Source organism: Pelophylax lessonae (genome assembly GCF_965119305.1).
Source record: "Pelophylax lessonae genome assembly, chromosome: 3".
Taxonomy (NCBI): Eukaryota; Metazoa; Chordata; class Amphibia; order Anura; family Ranidae; genus Pelophylax; species Pelophylax lessonae.
In genome coordinates this window covers 292003939-292028128 of record NC_138770.1, presented here as the reverse complement: position 1 = coordinate 292028128, position 24190 = coordinate 292003939, and the positions used below count along the sequence as shown (strand labels likewise).

At 42.1% G+C, this 24190-nt stretch overlaps 2 protein-coding genes across 2 annotated transcripts in view; one reads left to right on the top strand and one right to left on the bottom strand.

Annotated features, from left to right (window-relative positions):
* Positions 1 to 24190, bottom strand: part of LOC309551116 (putative cation-transporting ATPase 13A5) — a 203245-nt gene that overhangs the window by 138171 nt on the left and 40884 nt on the right. The window contains exons 4-9 of the mRNA XM_082251562.1: positions 23906 to 23976; positions 23746 to 23826; positions 20544 to 20613; positions 19938 to 20072; positions 19767 to 19839; positions 16565 to 16696 (exon numbers count right to left, since the gene is read on the bottom strand). Coding sequence (XP_082107688.1) covers positions 16565 to 16696; positions 19767 to 19839; positions 19938 to 20072; positions 20544 to 20613; positions 23746 to 23826; positions 23906 to 23976 — 562 coding nt within the window. The remainder of the gene's footprint in view (positions 1 to 16564; positions 16697 to 19766; positions 19840 to 19937; positions 20073 to 20543; positions 20614 to 23745; positions 23827 to 23905; positions 23977 to 24190) is intronic.
* Positions 784 to 12425, top strand: LOC309550145 (uncharacterized protein; the record flags this gene model as incomplete). The annotated part of the gene is made up of 4 exons (XM_082250581.1): positions 784 to 1404; positions 1525 to 2397; positions 10439 to 10492; positions 12384 to 12425. 4 exons carry the CDS (start codon positions 784 to 786, stop codon positions 12423 to 12425), a joined length of 1590 nt encoding a protein of 529 aa, XP_082106707.1.

Sequence of the window (24190 nt, the reverse complement as noted above, 5' to 3'; positions counted from 1 at the left end):
TGCTGTGCTGTGATTCTTGTGTAACACAGTTGTGCTGCCACGCAGCTTTAACTGTCTAGCAGTTGTTATTACATGTTACGTTATGCTATGATATTGGTATCTTCCTAGCACCCCTGCTGTTTCTGGCTAGATGGTTTCTCCCATCTCCATTTTCCTGCTGTAACTGCCATTTTGTTTAGTTGTTATGAGGAGACTGCAGAGTGTGGAAGCTGTGTAACTTCATTGTAAATTTAACTATGGAAAAGCCTCTATGTTTATGTCTTTGCTAACTTGAAGCATAAAGAAGCATTGGAGAACACCTCTGGAGTCTTTATTCATTGAGTAAACTATCTGTTAAAGCCATCATTCAACCTGCTGCACACACTTAGAGACTGGGTATCTACAAGAAGGTCACAGGTACAATCGATGCTGAGACAGAACAGTAAATTTACAGGAGTACACAGCTTCAAAAAGTAAATTTCCAGGAATACACAGCTTCAGAGAGTACAGTTCCAAAAAGTACTTGAAGTAAATGTCCATGGTAATATACAGCTTCAGAACTGTAAGTACCACACTTGTCTGTGAGTCACCAGAAGCATTACTCTGCATATGAAACCAGCCACCTATTACTGCTTCATTACTGTTACAGCCTTCTGAGGTGATCCAGTTTGAACTAGTTCCAGCCCTAGCTAGCTATTGTAACAAAAAATACCTCAGCCCAGCCTGCTTACTAACAGAAGTCACTACTTACAGAGCTGAGCTCTGGCAGATTTCTAACAAGACACCAGAAATACAGTACTTATTATGTCTGACAGAGATCTCACAGAATTACCTGCATTTAGTCAAGATAAAGCAGACTCCTTACTTCATTCTGCTCGTCCTGTCAGAGCCCCTCACCCATCCTTGAAGGCAAGGGAGGTTTATGAAGCAAGTAAGGAAGAAACCTCTAGTAACCTGACTGCATTATGGGAAAAGACTTTAAGTTGTATAACAGCCACTAATGAAACTAGCAACAATTCTGAGCAATTGAACACTGCTCTCTCAAGGGTTAAGAAGGCATTTGAGAATTATAAAAGACTTTCTGAGAAGTACTATTCCCTATTGTCACATTCCAACATAGAGGAAGCTGCATTGGAATTAAAGGACTTTACTTCTAATGACCAGCAGAGGCATAGCACATATCTTGAAGCAAAGGCACAGATAGAAGGGAGATTGGCACAGCTATATGAGACTATATCCTGTAACTCTGCTTCTTCAAGACACTCAGGAAAATCTTCTAGGTCTGCCCGCTCATATCATAAATCTTCTTCTAAGTCATTGCGGTCCTGCTCTATAAGGTCAATACTGAGCGACCAAATTCTCAAAGCTCGCCAAAAGGTTGCAGTAGCCCAGGTTCAAGCCGCCTGCTCTGAAAAAGAAGCAGCCATCAAGGCAGAAGCTAAATGCAAGGAAGAAGAAGCTAAATGCAAGGAAGCAGAAGCTAAATGCAAGGAAGCAGAAGCTAAACGCATTCAGGCAAGAATACAAGCAGAAACAGAGGCTCAGCTAGAAATTCTTCAGAAGAATAGAGAAAAGGAAGTAGCTTTAGCAGAGTTATCTGTCTTGGAACAAGCCCTATTGGAAGAAGAAGGAGCAGCTTGTACCAGCTTGGCTGCTTTTCAAGACCCTGTGGAAAGGACCCTACAGTTTGTCTTAACTCAGAACCACGACAATACAGTCCCACCTACAGTTGGAGATTCTTCTCATAATCATCAAGCAAGTGGATCAGAAGGCAATGTGTCGCCAAAGCAAGCTGGTCAACTAGACACACCTACTAACAGAGACCCTCCACAACTACCGCACGTCACAAAATCAAGTGAATCAACCTACGCAGCTCATGTGCCACCACAACCCTATGTGCATAGAGATTACAAGGGCACAGCAGAAGACTACAGAATGAACTCTATACCCCCTTTGATACAGCTCTCTTTGACTTCAAATGCTCAGAGACCTTCAGACGACAGACCCTTACCTAAATTAAACCCATCTGCAACACCTTTCTCTCTACCTACCAGCCAACATCAGATACCAACCATGGTCCAAGACGGCGCACCATCAGTAGACCCTGTGGCTATAAAAACTGAAAGCACTGACATTGCAGAGTTCAGCAAGTATATGATTCGACGAGAGTTGATTACAACTGGACTGTCTGGATTTGATGACCGCCCAGAGAACTACAGGAGTTGGAGATCTACATTTAAGGCGGTAACCAAGAACTTGGACATTGATCCTCAAGCAGAACTTGACTTACTAATAAAGTGGTTGGGGCGTCAATCTTCAGAACAAGTAAAGAGACTTAAATCTGTCTACATTTATAACTTTAAAGCAGGCCTTGATGCTGCCTGGGAACGTCTAGAACAAGACTATGGGAGCCCCGAAGTCATTGAATCTGCCTTATTCCAGAGACTAAACGACTTTCCTAAAATCTCTGTTAAGGACAATCATAAGCTTAGAGAGTTAGGTGACCTCCTTCAAGAACTTGAAATTGCTAAGTTAGATCCTAGTTTACCAGGTCTTAGCTATTTAGACACTGCTCAGGGCGTAAATCCTATTGTAGCAAAGTTGCCTAGTTATCTTCAGGGAAAGTGGACTAGTGTAGGATCAAAGTATAAGTATGAGCATCGTGTTTCCTTCCCTCCCTTTTCTTATTTTTCAGAGTTCGTGCGGAAGGTTGCAAGATCCAAGAATGACCCAAGCTTCTTCTATCCAGATACAACCACCATTCCTTTAAGTACTTCAAGGGGTATTGCCACCAACGGTAAATTCAAGGATTTAAGGCATCCTATTGCAGTAGGGAAGACCGCGATAGCATCCAACGTCTTAGCTACAGACATCAAAGCTAGCAATCTTAATCAACAGTGTCCTATTCATAATGCGCCACACTCTCTCTCCAAATGTCGTGCATTTAAGGACAAGCCTATTGAAGAACGCAAGTCATTTCTCAAAGAGCATAATATCTGTTTTAAGTGTTGTGCATCCTCCGATCATTTAGCTAGAGACTGTAAGATCGCCATCAGATGTTCTCTCTGCAACAGTGACAAACATGTGGACGCTCTTCATTCAGATCTGTTCAAAAGGAAACCTTCACTCGGCAGCAACCCCAAGACTACATCAGATGATGGCGGGGAGAGAACTGAGCAATATGCCGACCCCGTAACCACAAGGTGTACAGAGGTATGTGGAGAAGGGCTTCATAGCAAGTCTTGTAGCAAGATATGTCTTGTAAGAGTTTTTCCTGAAGGATGTCCACAAAAATCCATAAAAATGTATGCCATACTCGATGATCAGAGCAATCGCTCATTGGCCAGTACAGAATTCTTTGACCTATTCAACATTCAAGGAGAGACCTGGTCCTATACCTTGCAGACATGTGCAGGAAAGGCCAATACTTCTGGAAGAAGAGCCCATGGCTTCGTAGTTGCATCAGAATATGAGGACACAGAGTTTCCTCTTCCAACTCTAATCGAATGTGATCAGCTACCGAACAACAGAGAAGAAATCCCCACACCAGAGGTTGCACGTCATCACCCTCATTTGAGCCACATTGCTAACTACATTACACCACTTAACAAGGATGTTAAGATTTTGATTCTACTAGGGAGAGACATTCCTAGAGTTCATAAAATAAGAGAGTTATGTAACGGTCCAGATGATGCTCCTCAGGCCCAGAAACTCGATCTTGGATGGGTGATAATAGGAGAAGTCTGCTTAGACCAATCTCACAAGCTCTTGGATGTAGCTTCCTACAAAACTAATGTTACCTGTCAATTGATGAAATGTCCATCGCACTATTATGTGAAGGAAAGACTTGATTTTAAGAACGAAGTTCCATATCAAGCACTCCAAAGCATTAACTGCAAGCTCACTTCTCAAAAGGACTTTGGTGATTCAGTGTACCAGACTACTTGTGATGACAACAAGATTGCTCCTTCAGTCGAAGACAAGGAGCTCATTAAGATTACGGATGAAGAGTTCTTCAAGGACAATTCCAACAATTGGGTAGCTCCAGTACCCTTCCGAGTACCAAGGCTTACTCTCCCTAACAATCGAGAACAAGCTTTAACCAGATTTGCTGCACTGAAGAAAACTCTCCGTAACAAACCTGAGAAGCGAGAGCACTTTCTAGCATTCATGCAGAAGATTTTAGTGCCAGCAGTTGTCCTCACACAAACCATTTGGTTTTCAGAACCCAAGTTTTTAATGGACCAGTCTTCTACAAACTCAGAAGAAGATATCGATTTCCACCTGGAGGATCCAGATACTGATCCGGAAATCCGGCCTGAAGTTGTAGCATTGAGTTCCAACATCTGCTCAAGAAGAAATTTAGAGGATGAAGATGACTCCACAGTTATGGGGGATGGAGCTGATGAATGGATGCAGGCCAAGACTCTGGTTAAGCCTCCGGACCAGCTGGAACTCAGCGAGGCTGAACTTAAGGAGGAATTCACTCGTATCCTGACTGCAAACAACCCTCATGCCCCCCAGAACATTGTGAGGTACAGTTTTAAGGAACTGGCCTACAAACCCATTAGCATCGTGGACCAGCTGGCCGTACACTTCTCCCTGGATGGAAACATGTTAAACGAAGACTCTGATAAAACGCTGCGACAGATGGCGAAGTTGGGAGTCATTGAAGAGACTCAGACCAACGACTCCACAGAGCCGGGAGACAAAGATACAGATGGGAAGTCTGACGCTCAGGCTAGTGAAGAATGGACAGAAGGTGAGGAAATACCATCCAGGAACAAGAAGGAGAGAAAACTGACCAACCAGTTCAATTATAGCGAGAGAGCGTCCCAGAGCATTAACAAACCCCTGCGGGAGCGAGCTTCTCAGACAGAGCCACCTCCAAGGGCCACCTTCTCCGCCACTGCAAACCAGTGGAAATTCAACCCACCACACGCTTCACACATGGGCGGAGCATGGGAACGTATGATTGGGATGGCAAGGCGCATACTGGATTCTATGTTGCTTGATGTGAGTTCTTCACGTCTTACCCATGAAGTACTTACTACATTCCTTGCTGAGGTCGCAGCAATAATCAACTCAAGACCGCTGACAGCTGTATCCACAGACCCAGAATGTCCAACTGTTTTAACTCCAGCTGCATTATTGAGCCGGAAAATTGGACAGATCCCAGCGCCAAAGAGCATCTTTGATGAAAAGGACATATATAAACGTCAATGGAGATATGCTCAATACCTTGCAGATTGTTTCTGGGACAGATGGAGGAGGGAATACCTCACACTTCTTCAAGGACGTAAAAAGTGGCAAACTCAGAAGCCTAACTTAAAGGAAGGGGACCTGGTTCTTCTAAAAGAAAAGCAAACCAATCGGATCCAGTGGCCAGTTGGAGTTATTTCAAAGGCCATTGCTAGTGATGATGGAAAGGTCCGAAGTGTGGAAGTCAGGATTGTAAAGGACGGGAGCCCAAAAACCTTCCTGAGACCAGTCACTGAGACAGTCCTAATTATGCCTGTTTCCAAAAATTCTGATTCAGTGTTATGTGAAGGAGTCACTTAGATCTCTAGCATAGTTAGCTTAGAGGAGAGGGCTACATAGCATTCTACTGTATGCAATGTTAATTGTATGTTTATGGAAAATAATTGTGTAGTGGTATCTCACGATACCAGGCGGGGAGTGTGCTGCCACGCAGCTTTAACTGTCTAGCAGTTGTTATTACATGTTACGTTATGCTATGATATTGGTATCTTCCTAGCACCCCTGCTGTTTCTGGCTAGATGGTTTCTCCCATCTCCATTTTCCTGCTGTAACTGCCATTTTGTTTAGTTGTTATGAGGAGACTGCAGAGTGTGGAAGCTGTGTAACTTCATTGTAAATTTAACTATGGAAAAGCCTCTATGTTTATGTCTTTGCTAACTTGAAGCATAAAGAAGCATTGGAGAACACCTCTGGAGTCTTTATTCATTGAGTAAACTATCTGTTAAAGCCATCATTCAACCTGCTGCACACACTTAGAGACTGGGTATCTACAAGAAGGTCACAGGTACAATCGATGCTGAGACAGAACAACAGTGTAGTGGGGCCACTGAAGTGTTGGTATATGCAACACATCTGTGTCACCCCACTGATCCCATTTTTTTTTTCATTGATATTTTTTTTTTTGCAGCATCATGTTCTGTTGCTGCAATATTAGTAGCAGTGATTTTCTGTTGTTGTGGTGCAGTAGTACTAATTTTATTTAGGGCATAATTGCTGTCCCCTCTTTTGTGTCATAGGTGCTATTCTTTCTGTGACAGCAGTGGGTACAGCAGGACTAATAAAAATTAAAATATTATTTTAAAATAAAAATTAAGACATAATTGCTACCTCCCCTTCTGCATCGCAGGTGCTATTACTTCTGCATCAGCAGTGATTTTTTTTGTGGCGCAGCAGCACTAATTTTATTTAGGGCATAATTGCTGTCCCTCCTTTTGCGTCGAAGGTGCTTTTCCTTCTGCGTCACCTGCCGACCCAAAAAAAGGAAAAAAAAAAAGCTCCACTCTCAGTGAACGCTTCCCGTAGACTGGCTATTTGCGTTTTGACAGTTCTCATATAGGGAATGGGAGTTGTCCCCTGCCCAAAAGCACCCACCCCCCCCCCCATGTTGAGGGCATGTGGCCTGGTATAGTTCAGGGGGGGGGGGCGCTTGCTCGCTCGTGCCTTCCCCTTTCCTGACCTGCCAGGCTGCGTGCTCAGATGAGGGTCTGGTATGGATTGTGGGGTGGGGGGGGGGGTGTTCAGCCCATCACTAGTGAAGATCTGATTATTAGCACTTTCATAATCTATAGGTGATTTTCTTTTCAGACTCTCCCAGATCTGGGCCTTTTCTTCATAGCTCCGTAATCTTATGATTACATCTCCGGGGGCATCCATTGGTATGCCTTTTGGTCTTCTAACCCGATGTACTCTCTTAATCTTTATCTGTTCTGCTTCCCCTCTACGCAGAGGTGGGTTAAAGATTTTCCTCATTTTGTCCGGTACATCTTCACCATATGTTGGCTCTGGTAAGCCTCGTATTCCCAAATTCTTCCTCCTGCTCCGATTTTCTTGATCTTCCATTTTATAAGCAAGGCTTCTGTGTTCCATTTCTCTCCCTAAATCTTTTTTATTGTTTGTAAATAGCTGTCTTGTCTTTTTTCTAAATCTTCCACTCATGTTAAAAGGTGACCCAAATCATTATGAATTATTTTCAATTCTGTTTTTAGGGAATTTTCTAATGCTGTGAGCATAGCCGCAATTTTGCCCTTTGTGGGCAATCAGGGCCGTTGTCAGCCATAAGGCAGCCAAAGCGGCCGCCTGAGGGCACCAGTAGAGGGGGGCACCAAAACAAGGAACTCCCCAGGAGTTGCATAAGGCGCGAGGAGCCGGCCCTGCTCGCACTGTACTCAGCCCAGCTTAGTACACTGACGGGAGGAGGCTGCGCCGCACAGCCCCACCCGCTGTTTAATTCACCTCCTAGTCCATTCGCAGCATCCCCTTACTACAGCTCCCCTGCCCTGCCGACTGCACGAGTCTTCCTCCTCCTCTCCTCTGCCAGCTGCAGCACAGTGCGAGACTGTGAAATCCTTAGGACCTCCCCTCTCTCTTCAGCACTCGAACAAGATTGAAGGATCACTGGATCATGAAAAAATAAAAAAACAATCCCTCCTATCTGGGCAGTAGCTGGGAGGGTCAGGAACTCGGGTCTCAGAGCATGTGAGAAGAGAGCCAGTCAGGCAAGGAGCCTGGAGCCGAGTGAAACCAGGGGGAGGGTCCAAAGCCAGCAGAAGGCACAGGAGGAGGAGCGCGGTTTGAAGTGGTGTAGAGCGCAGTCAGTGATCAAAGATTTATTTTTCCTATGTCTGTGGAAGGTGAGGCAAGGAAATGTATATTATTGTACCAGTCCTACCCATGTGCCATGTATGTAATCTCTGACCATCCCATGTGCCATGTTTGCAGTCTCTGACCATCCCATGTGCCATGTATGCAATCCCTGACCATCCCATGTGCCATGTATGTAATCTCTGACCATCCCATGTGCCATGTATGCAGTCTCTGACCATCCCATGTGCCATGTATGCAATCCCTGACCATCCCATTTGCCATGTATGCAATCCCTGATCACCCCATGGGACATGTATGTAATCTCTGACCATCCCATGTGCCATGGATGTAATCTCTGACCATCCCATGTGCCATGTATGTAATATCTGACCGTCCCATGTGCCATGTATGTAATATCTGACCATCCCATGTGCCATTTATGTAATCTCTGACCATCCCATGTGCCATGTATACAGTCTCTGACCATCCCATGTGCCATGTATGCAATCCCTGACCATCCCGTGCGACATGTATGTAATCTCTGACATCCCATGTGCCATGTATGTCATCTCTGACCATCCCATGTGCCATTTATGCAATTTCTGACCATCCCATGTGTCATGTATGCAACTCCTGACCATCCCATGTGCCATGTATGCAAACCCTGACCATCCCATTTGCCATGTATGCAATCTCTTACCACCCCATGTGTCATGTATGCAATCGCTTACCATCCCATGTGCCATGTATTCAATCTCTTACCATCCCATGTGTCATGTATGCAATCTCTGATCATCCCATGTGTCATGTATGCAGTCCCTGACCATCCCGTGTGCCATGTGTGCAATCCCTGACCACCCTGTGTGCCATGTATGCAATCCCTGACCATCCCATGTGCTGTGTATACAATCCCTGACCATCCCATGTGCCATGTATGCAATCCCTGACCATCCCATGTGCCATGTATGCAGTCTCTGACCATCCCGTGTGCCATGCATGCAATTCCTGACCATCCCATGTGCCATGTATGCAGTCCCTGACCATCCCATGTGCCATGTATGCAATCTCTGACCATCCCATGTGCCCTGTATGCAATCCCTGACCATCCCATGTGCCATGTATGCAATCTCTGACCATCCCATGTGTCATGTATGTAATCTTTGACCATCCTTTGTGCCATGTATGCAATCTCTGACCATCCCGTGTGCCATGTATGCAATCTCTGACCACCCCATGTGCTATGTATGCAATCACTGACCATTCCGTGTGCCATGTATGCAATCTCTGACCAGCCCGTGTACCATGTATGCAATCCCTGACCATCCCATGTGCCATGTATACAATCCCTGACCATTCCTTGTGCCATGTATGCAATCCCTGACCATCCCATGTGCCATGCATGCAGTCTCTGGCAATCCCATGTGCCATGTATGCAATCCCTAACCATCCCATGTGCCATGTATGCAATCTCTGACCATCCCATGTGCCATGTATGCAATCCCTGATCATCCCATGTGCCATGTATGCAATCTCTGAACATCCCATGTGCCATGTATGCAATCTCTGACCATCCCATGTGCCATGTATGCAATCTCTGACCATCCCATGTGCCATGCATGCAGTCTCTGGCAATCCCATGTGCCATGTATGCAATCCCTAACCATCCCATGTGCCATGTATGCAATCTCTGACCATCCCATGTGCCATATATGCAATCTCTGACCATTCCATGTGCCATGTATGCGATCTCTGACCATCCCATGTGTCATGTATGCAAACTTTGACCATCCCATGTGCCATGTATGCAATCTCTGACCATCCCATGTGCCATGTATGCAATCCCTGACTATCCCATGTGCCATGTATGCAATTTCTGACCATCCCATGTGTCATGTATGCAACTCCTGACCATCCCATGTGCCATGTATGCAATCCCTGACCATCCCATATGCCATGTATGCAATTTCTGACCATCCCATGTGTCATGTATGCAATCCCTGACCATCCCATGTGCCATGTATGCAATCTCTGACCATCCCATGTGCCATGTATGCAATCTCTGAGCACCCCGTGTGCCATGTATGCAATCTCCAACCACCCCGTGTGCCATGTATGCAATCTCTGACTGTTCCATTTGCCATGTATGCAATTTCCGACCACCTCGTGTGCCATGTATGCAATCTCAGACCACCCTGTGTACCATGTGTGCAATCTCTTACCACCCCATGTGCCATGTATTTAGTCTCTAACCATCCTTTGTGCCATGTATCTAATCTCTGACCATCACATGTGCCATGTATGCAATCTCTGAGCACCCCGTGTGCCATGTATGCAATCTCTGACCACCCCGCGTGACATGTATGCAAACTCTGACTGTTCCATTTGCCATGTATGCAATTTCTGACCACCTAGTGTGCCATGTATGCAATCTCAGACCACCCTGTGTACCATGTGTGCAACCTCTTACCACCCCATGTGCCATGTATTTAGTCTCTAACCATCCCTATTGCCATGCCTGGAGTCTCTGACTGTCTTTTGTGACACGCCTGCAGTCTCTGACTGTCTGTTGTGCCATGTATGCAGTCTCTGACAATCTCTTGTGCCATATATGCAGTCTCTGACCGTCTCTTGTGACACGCTTGCAGACTCTGACCGTCTCTTGTGCCAAGTAAGTAGTCTCTGACCGTCTCTTGTGCCATATATGCAGTCTCTGACCATCTCTTGTTCCATATATGCAGTCTCTGACCGTCTCTTGTGCCATGTATGCAGTCTCTGACCCCCTTTTGTGCCATGAATGCGGAACCACTATAGCCTAATGGAGCACAAATAAAGTGTATGCCATATGGGAGGGAGTGAAGCGGGAGGAAGAATGGGGGGGCGGCACCAAATTGCACCTTCGTCTGTGTAGTCAAAAATCCTTGCACCGGCCCTGTGGGCAATTGTCTGCTCTGCATTATGACCCATCCCTAAATCAACTTCTATGTCTTGTTCTGATCTTGATTGCCCTGTAGTATCCAAGCCTAATGATGGCATGTTTTGTCTGCTTTTTTCCTTTCCTTCCCTTTTTTTATGCAGGTTTCCTGTGGTTTCTCTAGGGTCAGTTTATCCAGGGTTTCTTCTTGTATCAAAAAACTTCTTTATGATTCTCTAAAACTTACACTTTTAGATGGATTAATTTGGTTGCACAGTTTGCACCATTTTTTAATGCTTGGGCTTGCTTCCAATATTTGTGACTTCATAATCAGAATGAAGTTTCCTGCTGATTAGTTTATGTCTGAGGTTGAGTGGTTGTCTGAAAGCCAGTATTGGGGGTTGTGGGAATAATTATTTCAGAGTTTAATCCTCTTATAATGGGTTGTAAATCTTTGATTATCTCTCTTATCCCTTCTAGTGCAGGATTGTATGTGGTTACTAGAGGCAAACAGTTATTTGTTTTTGTTTTTTCATTGCAATAAAGTAGATTTGCTCTTCAGGTTTTCAAGGCTGTGTTTATGCTGGTTTTGATGGTTTTATTCTTGTAACCCTTCTTATGGAAGGAGTCCACTAGTGTTCAAAACCTAAACAAAATTTTTATCTGTATTTGCAATTAATTCACACAAAAGGCTTTCAGTAGAAGATAACACCAATGAGATATTGTAAGATTCAGGTCATACAAAGGGTAATCAGGTCATACAAAAGGTAATTTGTTCCTCTGTATACAACATATTAATACATGGATATCTGATGAAAAGGAGCGATTTACCCATCATTAGAATAAACTGATCAGCACTGCCAGCTGTAACCAGCGGCACTAATTGAGAGAAAATTTTTCAAAAGGCTGGTTGTACACAAGTTGATCGATAGATTGTGTACTTATACATGGATCAAAATGTGGTTGGTCCCTGCTGAACCGGCAGAGTTCCGATCCATGTTTGGCCAGTTTAACTCATTAATTTGTTGTCCATAAGAACTCCCCATTCATTTTATAGAGCAGACCTGCGGGTAATTGTACTAGATTTGAAATGACCCTAAGAGATTCCAAACATCTTATTTGTTGTTAATATTGGGAAGATGTTGTTCAACATAATAATGCTATAGTTAAATCAAATGTTGGATGTAATCTTTTGGGATTTGGGGTTGTGGCTTACTAAACGATTGTTTCCTGCTCGAAAATAGATTGCACAAAAGTGGATTTTTGCCACATCCTTCAACAGTGAGTGAGTGGATATCAGCAGTCAATTTGAAATTATAACAGTATAGTGGAGTAAATTTCAAAATATCTAAATGCCCGATGTGGTACCCGAATTGGGGACAATGTGAAAGATGCTGCAAGTTTGGTAATGTTGGAGTCATTTTTTTTATGGGACTTTTTTTTTTTTTGGACCAGAGGGATAGGATAGATTTGAATGTATTATGTTGTTTAAATAGATAATGTTGGAGTTAGTTTGGTATTTTTAAAACCAAAAAGTCAGCATGGCAACCAGGCAAATAGCATTTTTTAGAAAAAGGTCAGAAACCACAGCTTTTATGATTTGCTTAAAAATAAAAATTTTGAATCAATGTAACATTTCCTTTTTCAGACGTGGTGTAACATTTCCTTTTTCAGATATGGTGTAGGCTAACACAGTTGCTCTTTTTTGTGGGAACATTAAAGTGGATGTAGCCTGAAAAACGAAAACCTGTGATCTGCAGGATGAACAAAGATCACCAGTAGTAGTTTAAGTTTAGTTTGACATCTGTCCTCATTCCCTGTCAGTAGCAATCTGCTGGAGCCTTCCTTATCAGCTGTGAGAAAGGAGCCTGTCCTTGCTACTCTGTGTTTCTGTGTAATCCAACCTGGAGAGAGAGTGTGTGCTGCAAGTTAAATGCTTTATGATTTCTGCAGTCCTCGTAGGGAGAGGGAAAGAGAGAGTTACAAAGAGAGACAGAGATAAACAGAAAGAGACAGAGAGAAGGAAAGAGACATTAAAGAAAGAGAGACAAAAAGACAGAGAGCGAGAAACAGAAAGAAACAGAGAAATGGAAAGAAAGAGGGAATGACAAAGAGAGAGTGACAGAAAGAAACAGAGAAATCAAGAAAGAAAAAAGAGAGAGAGAGAGAGTGAGAGAGAAAGAGCGTGTGAAAAGACAGAGAGAGCGAAAGAGACAGAGAGAAGCAGAAAGATACAGAGAGAGAGAGACAGAGAGAAGCAGAAAGATACACAGAGAGAGAGAGAGAGACAGGGAGAGACAGAGAGAAAGAGACAGTAAGGGATACAGAGAAATAAAGAGACAGAGAGATAGAGAGAAAGAGCGAGAGAGACAGGGAGAGACAGAGAGAAAGAGACAGCAAGGGATACAGAGAAATAAAGAGACAGAGAGAGAGAGATAGAGAGAGAGAGGAAGAGAGAAGCAGAAAGATAGAAAAAGACAGAGATAGAAAGAGACAGGGAGAGACAGAGGGAAAGAGAGAAAGATAAAGAGACAGATGACTCCATTCACAGAATCAGATCACATGAGGTATGTAGGTGCCCAGACACATTTTTCCGCAAATAGCGCTGTAGCACTGCCCCCGCCGGGCCTGCTGAACAATGACATGATGGGCTCCTCTGATTGCACACGGTTATCTTGAGATATAGTTTATGGATCCCCCTCCTTGCTCCTGATGGGTCATCACACAAATAAACAGTCTAGGGGTGTTGGCTTTTTGATGTTTATTTGGAACTTGGATAGGGGAAGGGAATAGTGGGATACTCCAGTTGAACTATTAACATTAATTGAGGACTTCTATCTTCAAGCCTTCTAGGTTAAATGGAAACAGCTAGGCTGCTTAATCCACACTGCCACAAGTGTAGAAAGGGTTAAATATCTTGCTCTTTACTTCCTAGCAAGGCGACTTGGTGGATGATATCTTATCTTCAGGACACTCTAACTAGCATCCCCTTGCAACCGACACCTGTCCTCTGACTATCCTAGGAGCAGGGGTGGCCCCCCTCAGGTCAGGCCCCTTGACACAAGATTATGTACTCACTGTACTGCAGAGACAGATCATTCAGTCTCTCCCCTCTCAGTCAGCTCCTCTGGACCTCTGGGTTCAGTTCCTCACTGCTACTCCCAGGCTCTCAGGATAACCCCCTGAGGCTGCATGGCACCTCTACAGAGGAGAAGGCAGGACTCTGCTATCCAGCTGAAAAACCTTGAGCACATGTTCTCCTGGTATTTATACAGTATCCCAGCATGCACAGAGGTACGTTTCCTCTGCCAAATCACCGGGGCTGTATCAAAAGCCTGTGCACTCATTTGTCAGGTTTTCTCCCACTGTCCAAAATGCCTCCCTATTGGACCAGTGTGAAACACTCTCCAGACAGAACGAGTTGCATCCAGAGCACAATGAGCAGACCCTACTAACAGATTCTGCTCTCTGGTAGGCAGAGAACAATATAGATTTACCTGCAGCCCTTCTGGTAAGCAGACAGAGCTCAAAACTATACTTCCTCACTAGCACCTACCTAGGAGGGTGCTACACCCAATCCTGAAACTGTCAATTCACTATACTGTTCTGGAAAACACTCGGTAAATACCGCATCAACAGGTGTTAAACTCAATTCACAGGAGGAAATAAATAAATGCATGCTGTAATTAAATAGTGATCGAAGTATGCAGTATTTTTGGAATGTGTACTGGTTCACCTCTGGGTGAATCTAAGATGGAAAAGGACATGGGGGTACTAGTGGACAACAGGCTTTGCAGTGGCATGCAATGCCAAGCCGCTGCAAGCAAAGCCAGCAAAATACTGGCATGTATAAAAAAGGGGATTCACTCCAGAAATAAAGAGATTATTCTCCCACTTTACAAGACTCTGGTCAGGCCACATCTGGAGTATGCTGTCCAGTTCTGGGCACCGGTCCTCAGGAAGGATGTGCTGTAACTGGAGAGAGTCCAGAGAAGGGCAACAAAAATAATTAGGGGAATGGAGGAAATCAGCTATGAGGAAAGACTACAAGCATTGAACTTATTCTCTGTGGAGAAGAGATGTTTGAGGGGGGATATGATATAAATGTACAAATACTGTACTGGGGATGACCCTAGCATAAGGAACAAACTTTTCAGAGAAAGGGAATACAATAAGACAAGTGGCCACTTTAACCTTAAAATACATAAGGGGTTCTTTACTGAGAGTAGCAAGGATGTGGAATTCTCTTCCACAAGCAGTAGTATCAGCATCGATAGTTTCAAAAAACTATTAGACAGTCACCTTAAAGACCACAACATACAGGGGTATACAATGTATGGTTAACAGCAAACATACACACACATCATAGGTTGAACTGGATGGACTGATGTCTTTTTTAAACCTCACAAACTATGTAACTATGTTAAGGAGTGGGGGGTTGCTGCATCCTTAACAACCAATGAGTAATCGGGGGCATGCTGGGTCAGTGACGTCACAAGGGGCAGGCCTGCCAAGTGACATCACTGGGTGATACCGCCCCTTAATTTACTTAGCTGCAGAGATGTCAGATGGCGGGAGCTGGTGTCGGGAATGGAGCCTTTTTTTTTTTTTTCGGGTTTGCGGTGGTGGTGGCGGTGGGCATCATGAATGACAATGGATCTACTGTACACCTGGGGCCTTTTTTTCTCCTTTCTGTTTTTTTTTTTTTTTTATAAGGACTTTTTTTTTAAGGACTTGTCAAAAACTGCATAATGTCTTTTTTTACACTACGCTTTTTTTTTGTTGTTGAAGGAGTGGGGGTACTATGTACTGCATACTCATTCACATGGGGGGCTGGGATCTGGGAGCCTCCTTGTTATTCTGATAAGCCATGATCAACATGGGGACAGAGGGCATGGTATGGATCGGGGGGGGGGGGTGCTCACTCAGCCCCCCCCCTTTCCTGACCTGCATGCTCAGATAAGGGTCTAATATGTATTTTGGGGGACCTTATTCCATTTTTTTTAAAAACAATGTTGGTGTGGGTATTCCCCTCAAATTCCATACCAGACCCTAAAGGGCCTGGTATGGATTGGGGGATCCCCACATTTTTTTTTTCCTTGATTTTTTTATTGTCAGCAATTCTTTTTTTTACATTCAACTGTCAGTGGGGAACCCCACCGACAGCTAATGACTCATCTGTTGTTAAGGACAAAGCAGCAGACTGCTCCTTAACAACCATGGCAGTTACTGGCTGTTAAGGACATCAGCGGCCACCCACTCCTTAACACGGTATTTATTACTGTAAATAAATGCGTCAGCTACCGCCGTTATATTGCCACATGTTTTAATTACTAAAGTACTGCATGACTTCATAAAATAACTCAAGCTGTCGTTTAGTAGCATTTTTTTGTGAATGCCAGAAAATTTTGAAAAATGCTGAGCGGCATGTTACCGCATTTTTAAATGTGCTCCAAACCGCCTTATGAATGGAGCCCAGAGAGGGAGAGATAGAAAGAGAGGGAGACAGAGAGTGAGAGAGACTATGTACAGTATAGGTGGGAGGGGGATCATGTGATGTCATGTCTCTCCAAGCTATGCCACACCCACAGATCAGCAAATTTATGAGGGCTACAACCAAATAAAGATTCATTTTTCACAAGTACACACAAGGCTATTTAGGTTATAACAATATTATCTACTAAATTGTGCAAAATAGTGTTTTGAGGATTTGTGTTTTTCAATCACTTTAAATCCTGCAACATTATGGCCACAAATGTATAACTAAAACAGTTTTAAATTTCCATAATACACTTGATAGATTTCATATCATGTTTTATCATTCTGTACCTGTCAACATGCCTTCATTTACCACACAACCACCCGATATTAGCATGGCATCACAGGGCAGAAAAAACGTCTTCTCTGATAAAACAATTACATCTCCAGGAACCAGGTATTTAGACTGTACTTCTTCAACCCCTTTAAAATAAAAATTTGTATTATTCAAACTGTTTTTTTTGCATATTGCTACAGTTTTATATCACTAATAATCCTCTTTCACGTCTAATAAATTCTACAGCAGTGCAAATGTGATAAACAGTGTAATGCCCTGTAAGGTCTCATTCACACAAACATACACAGTGCACATGCGTGCCAGGGTCATGTGTGACTGCGCAAGATGCATAGGTGCCCCATTCATCTGCATTCAGGCAGTCACATTCATGTTAATTGGGATGCAGTGCGTACATGGACACAGCCGCTGATATCCAATTGTTAATTTGAGAGAAAAAGCAGTTGGATCTGTCAGGGTATTCATTTGAGAAAAAGAAGAAAGAAATACCTTGAAATTTCTAATGACATGCCTATATTTTCAATGACATTCCTATATTCCATGGCATACTAACATGGTATAAAAATGTAATTTAAGTCTTAAAAATAATAAGATGTGGAATTAAATAGTTGTAGTAGTATTTATTATAAAACTCTATAGTGACTAGCATATACATATTGCATAGAGCTTAACAACAGAACATGTGGCTTTTTAACCACTTGACCCCCAGAAGCTTTTACCCCTTCATGACCATTTTGTGCTACTTTAACTGGCAATAGCGCCATCATGCAACACTGTATGCAAATTACATTTTTATCATTTTTTCACACAAATAAAGCTTTCATTTTGTGGTGTTTTGATCACCGCTGGGGTTTTTATTTGTTATTACCTAAACAAAAAAAGACCAACAATTTGTAGAGAAAAAAAAAACAATATTTTTCGTTTAATAAAATGTAAAAATATAAATTCTTCAAATAAAGAGGCCAAAATAAATTCTTCTACATGTCTTTGATAAAAAATAAAAAAAAAAGATCCAAATGAGGGCATAATAATTGGTTTGTGAGAAAGTTACAGCATTCCCCTCTGATCCCGACAGTATCTACAAATGATAGTATATACAGTATACTGGAATTTACACAGCTATTGACTTTATACTATAATGGCGATGATCAGTGACTTATAATGGAACTGTAATAGGGTGGCAGGCAATTTTGCACTAAAAGACACTATCTGGGAATGTCACTAACGTCGCTAGTGACACTAATAGAGTGATCAGTGATAATACTGTACACTGACAATGTACTAATGACATTGGCCAAAAAGGGGTTAATATCTAGGTGCAATCAAGGGGTTAAATGTGTGCCTAACAACGTGTTATGTGTGCTACTTCTACTTTGCTATCTGGCTGTTTTTCCTCTCTGACTTTCAAGGAAGAAGAAATAGCCAGATCACTGTTCCTATGCACACAGAGATCTGTGTGTTTGCAAACACAGAACTCTGTGTGTGATTGGACACAGCTGATCAGCTAACTTCAGCCAAAACATTGCATGAAATCAGCTGCCAAACCCATGCTGTGTCCAATCACAGCACGGGTTTGCATGTGTCCTGCTGAACCCAGAAAAAGAGACTGATGTACAGTTATGTGATTGTGCCTGAACTTGCTGCCTTCCCGCACAATATTTACTGTGAACGGTCAGCAGGTGGGTAAAATGTATCTAGCCAACATGTTTTTTCAGTGTTGAATAGAGTAGGAAGGGGTTAAACCCCTATATAAACACGAAGAAAAGAAAATGTATAAATGTAGTCTATGATATTCAAAGTGAGCACAATAAAAATATGTTGCAAGCAACATTCACCCCTTTCTTTGGACATGGCTCACTCAATATTAAATTATCCAATGAATATTGCAATGTTAAAATGTTGTCAAAAGGGTAAACCACGTGCCAGTTTTTATTTATTTATTTTTTTAGTGCTTTCTGTGTATCATTTAGAAAATAGGTCTTTGCATCCTGTCCCAGAGACACAACAGGAAGTTGGAAGAAATCTCCCAAAGTGACGGGAATTACCCTCTTATACAGTTGTCCCTGAAACAGGTATCCCTATTGGAAAATTTCTTCTCACTTCCTGATCTGGAGAAAACTGTAAAATGTTGATTTCCTCCTCACTTTCTTTCTTGATAACAATGGATACCAGAATAAATAGATAAGAAGAATCTCCCCAATGAGGACACAGTTAGTAATCAAATCTCGACAAGGGTCTAACTATTCCCCAATCTATTCACAATTTAGCCAAGAGATACACCTTAATTGGTTGCCGTGAAATAGAAGAGGAGTCAAAAAGAATTGACCATGAAGACAACCCAGAGAAAATGAAATACTTGGTTACATCAGGCTGCTCAAAAGGACAGATAGGAAAATTAGTAATGGAGTAAACGTCAAATAAATTGGTGTTTGCTGACCCGGCATGCACTAAACCTAAATACGTTAGATATGTATACAGTTTCCTTTTCTATGGAAAATTGATGTTCAAAACAACTGTGTGCTTCCAGGTAATACAGAATGCAGATATTGTAAAATACTGGTCAATTACACTTCGTTCCTCTCATTAAATAACTAAAACCATATTTTGGTCTGCCAGCCATTTGTAGTATAATAATGATAATAATAATAATAATAATAATAATAATAAACTGAAGCTGAGCTCTGCAATGATATAGGTGGTCAGAAGAAGGAACCAGCATGCAGTGTGGGATACAGGCATCCAACGCTCCCAAAAGTCTCAAATGTCAAAGAGACTTTTTGAGGCTGCAGAGCTGAAACAAGGGAGATGTAGAAATAAATGGTCCGCTGGGAAGGTAAGTATACTGTATACTATCTTCTATTGCAAGAAATTGTTGCATTCCAACCATTAGAAATCAGATCAGCTAAAGCCCCCTCCAATTTTTCCCTGAGCCAGATCTCAATCCAGCGATGCACATGAGAGTTTAGGCTCTCTCTACTCTCTCACTGTCTTAGATACAAGAGCAGGCTCAGGAGCGAGCATGTACAAGTGCCCCCATAGCAAGTGCCTTGCTATGGGGACACTCAGCGGAGGAGGGGGGTACTAGGAGCAGTGGTGGGGGACCCAAGAAGTGGAGGATAAGGGCTACGCTGTGCAAAACCATTGCACAGAGCAGGTAAGTATGACATATTTGTTATCTTTGCCCTTTGGGTGTCTTACCTCCATTTCTCTGAAGAACAGACACCAAAACATTGTTATGGGATTCCACCATATGATGCAATTTAACTGAATGCTATAAAGATAAAGGAAAGCAAATAGTTTAGTTACCATCTGTGTATTTAGAATAAAATAAAATATATGGAAATATCAAAGTAACAGATTTATGCTTACCTTCCTTAGCAAGTAAATTGTTGCAAGAATAGACAAGATGGTCATAGTTAATATGACCATAGAATAATCAAAATATCCGCATGCCAGCCACGTAGTTAGTGAATAAACTTCAAAACAGTAAAATGGGTTCAAAATCTGTTAAAATAAATACATACAAATTTATTGATTTATTTTCCTTTATTAGAGGTACTTATATTGCACCAACAATTTACGTAGCATTTTACATATATTTTGTGCATTCACATCAGTTCCTGCCCTCAAAGCGCTTACAATTTAGGGTCCTAACTGACAGTCACATAAAATCACATTGGTTATATGCTTTATTTAAACAAGAAATTAATCATAGGTTTATTATGTCCATTCCGTAAAATACCCTTTATTTCTATTACATCCAAATACATTTGAACATGATCTAAAAAACTCTTAATGCTCTATAAATAATCAATAAACTACATCCATTTTATCCGCTTCCTACCAATTAATAAAAATAAGGAATGGAACATATTCAAAGAGTTGCAGATAAAGTGCTTGCTCTTTAGAGTATCTACTGCGGACTCTCATGAAACATCCATACGAAACAACAATAGAATGGATTAGCTATGTTACCTCCTTAAATAACAGTTTCCATATAGGAGCAATTTCTACTTCTATTGTGTTTGATCCACATAAATGCCGCCTACAAGTTTAAAAATAGGAAAGCAATGAAAAAGAAAGCAAAAAACGCAGTACACAAAATAATTTGCATAAAACAGTTCTAACAGTAAAATGTTAAATGATGCTGTTTTGTGTATCAATATATGTCTCGTTTCTGTCATGATCTTGCAACTACACATCCCAATATACGGTATCTTTGATTAGTATGTATGTTATTCATGGAAAAAGGACTAAAGGCAGGATAAAAAAAACAGACCGGTCAATGAGCTACTGTACATATCTCTGACTGATGTTTGTATGTCAGTGGCCCAGAAAGGAGTTAAAGAATTATTAAACCTGGGTTATTAAGCCCAGACCTTATTGTTACAAGGTAGGAGTTCATTTTAGTGATCCACTTTAACTCAATTGTTTGTTGATATTTAATACACAAGAAAGGATCAACCCAATTATATTGTTTGTGTAATGAACCCAATACACCGTTGTAGTAGCTCTAAAGAATATGTCATTAAAGATATTAATACCAAAATAAATTAAATTTCAGTGATGCAGAGGACGTTGTCACAGGCTTGTGTAGTTAGGACATTCCAGTTCCAGCTGTAGGAACTACAAGAGCTGGATTCCCCCATTGTGTGGTATTTGGACAGGACACAAAAGTTACTTTTTATAAAAGTATAACTAGAGGCAAAACGTTTTTCTTAGATTTGGATGAACTAGTGAGGGGTTGGAACCCCTATCATACTTTTATTGCCATCTGTATTCCCGGTAAGGAGAATAGCTCTCTCTAAATGTCCTGATTACCAATGTCACTGAGAATGAAAGGGCTAATCCAAAATTAATGATGGACAAACGGTTCTGGCCGAGCATCAGCTCTGCACAGTGCATTCTAAGCCCTGATTGGGTGAAGCACTGCACGTGACCACTGGTCAGGTGCAAGGCTTTGCCCAATGAGGGCACAGTGAATAGCTGGTTGTTAAAGAGTGAGCTGGGAACTTGGCATCATGTACTTAACAACAGAAAAGTCATCAGCTGTCAGCAGGCTTCCTCGCTGACAGCTGAATTAAAAAAAAGAAACATTGGTGGCAATACTTAAATGTAAAAATAAAAACAGTGCGGGGCCCCCCCCCCCCAATCAATATCAGGCTCTTTGGGTCTGATATGGATTTTAAGGGGAACCCCACACCAAAATTAAAAGAAAAAAAAGATATGGATTCTCCCCAAAATCCATACCAGACCCTTGTCAGAGCATGCAGTCTGGCAGGCCAGGAAAGGAGGGGGACGAGTGAGTGCCACCCCTCCTGAACCATACCAGGCCACATGTCCACAACATGGGGGGCTGCTTTGGGGCAAGGGAGCTTTGCCCCCCCCACCCCAAAGCACCTTGTTCACATGTTGGTGGGGACAAGGACCTCTTCCCCACAACCCTGGGCGGTGGTTGTGTAGGTCTACGGGCCCCCTTATTTAACAGGGGCTTCCAGATTCCAATAAGCCCCCTTGCCTGCAGACCTGCACAAACATAGCCCAGGGTTGTGAGGGAAAAGGCCTTTGTCCCCATCAACATGGGGACAAGGTGCTTTGGGGTGGGGAGGCAGAGCCACCCCTGCCCCAAAGCACCTCCCCATGTTGAGGGCATGTGGCCTGGTATGGTTCAGGAGGGGGGCCCCTGCTCGTCCCCCCCTTTCCTGGCCTGCTTGGCTACATGCTCGGATAAGGGCCTGCTATAGATTTTGTGGAGGACCCCATGCCATTTTTTTATTACATTTTGGCATGGAGTTCCTCTTCGAATCCATACCAGACTCGAAGGGCCTAGTAGGGATTGGGGGGGGGGTCGCTGTTTTTTTTTTAATTCTCTATTTCTGGTATTGTTTTGTTTACATTTCAGCTGTGAGTAGGGAAGCCTGCTGACGGCTGATGAGTCATCGGTTGTTGAAGACGGCTGCTTAACAACCAGCTATTCTTCACACAGAATTTAATGCGGACAATAATTTTTTGACCGAAGGTTGGGCATTATCCCTTCTCCTACTAACCACATGCGTTTTGTAATTATTTTACTCCTACTGTCCACCAAGCCTGAGGAATTGTTTACTCTCATTGATGCCGGGGCATTTTCTATGTCTATTGGCAACAGTCTGCCCCCTCTAAAGTCTAAAGGACAGTAAACTGGCTCTTTGCTTAGAAAGGTTAGAGACCCCTGGTTTAAACCATTTCAATTATTTAACTAAATAAAAATGAAGTACTAAGTGTAATAGTGAATACAATCTAAAGTAAATATGTTGTTTATGTCGGTGGTAAATGATTTACCTATGATGTTCCAGGAAGGAATGATGAAATAACTTCTGTACACAGCATACTATCCATACATACACACACATGTTTTAATGCACTTGTTAACTCTCACTGATTTCCAGAGACAGATGCAAGTTTTTAAAGCCTACAATATGTTATCATTGAGAATCCTTTTACTGCGTAGGTGATTTGATTGTCACTCACACTGTACCAACATTTTTCTGGAAATAATTCTAAAATGTTAGCCGCTAAGGACATTTTCAGTATGGTTACCATAAGAACGGTTGCAGAACTTTAACACTATACAATGACAATTTTCATAATGAAATGTTATACTCATGAAATTCAATGTGAACGTACTTAGTACTTAGGGATCATGTACTTGTAGCTAGAGACCCTGTAATTTAAAATGGCCAGATGAGCAAGGGAGTAGAATCAGAGTGATCATGTTTCTATAGTCGGGAAGGCCAGGCTATTTATTTAGCTGTCTGTGCGCACTTGGAAAATTTCCCCTAATTTCCCTTCTCAGGGATATAACAGGAAGTACTTTCCTCAGACAGCTGTCTCTGGAGCAGGTTTCCCCATTAGAACATTTCTCTTTACCTCTTTTTTGTGGACAACAATAACATTTTGGATTTCCTTCCACATCCTTTCCAAATGACAATGGGCATATGTACAAAACTTTGGGACACAGACAGCAATAAGAAATTGGCAGAGATTCTAAACCTCCGCACTCTAACCACAAAAAAAAAAAATGTTTTGACTAAAGATACACTTCAAAGGCATCCCGGAACTAAACTTTAAATGCAGCCTAGTACACATAAAAACTTGCACACAGTCTTCATGCTTCATGTTCCACAAATAAACATACCTGGCATTCTGTTCCTCGCTACTTAAACCCATTCCATATTTTTTATGAATATCAGAGCATGAAAGGTTTTCTTCTAGGACTCTAAACCAAATGAGAAAACACATTTTTACTTGATTCAAAAATAATGTTGACAAAAATAACACAATGAATATCATATTACCCAGCTTTCTGAAACCTGGCTTCTAGTGTATTCCAAAAATAGCGGGTTTTTTGTACCCTAATGCAGCGCACCTGCAAAGTTATTTAAAATTAATTATAAGAATGAGGAAAATATAGGTAACTTGTATATAGTACAAAAGTGATATTAAAATACTTAAACATATAAAAGTCATACATGACTTTACCTTGTTTTCTAAGTTGCTTGATCCTTTGCAGACCAAACGGGTCCATAAGGTAATCTTCAGCACACCTCTTGATTTAAATATTTCTACTTTTGATATATACT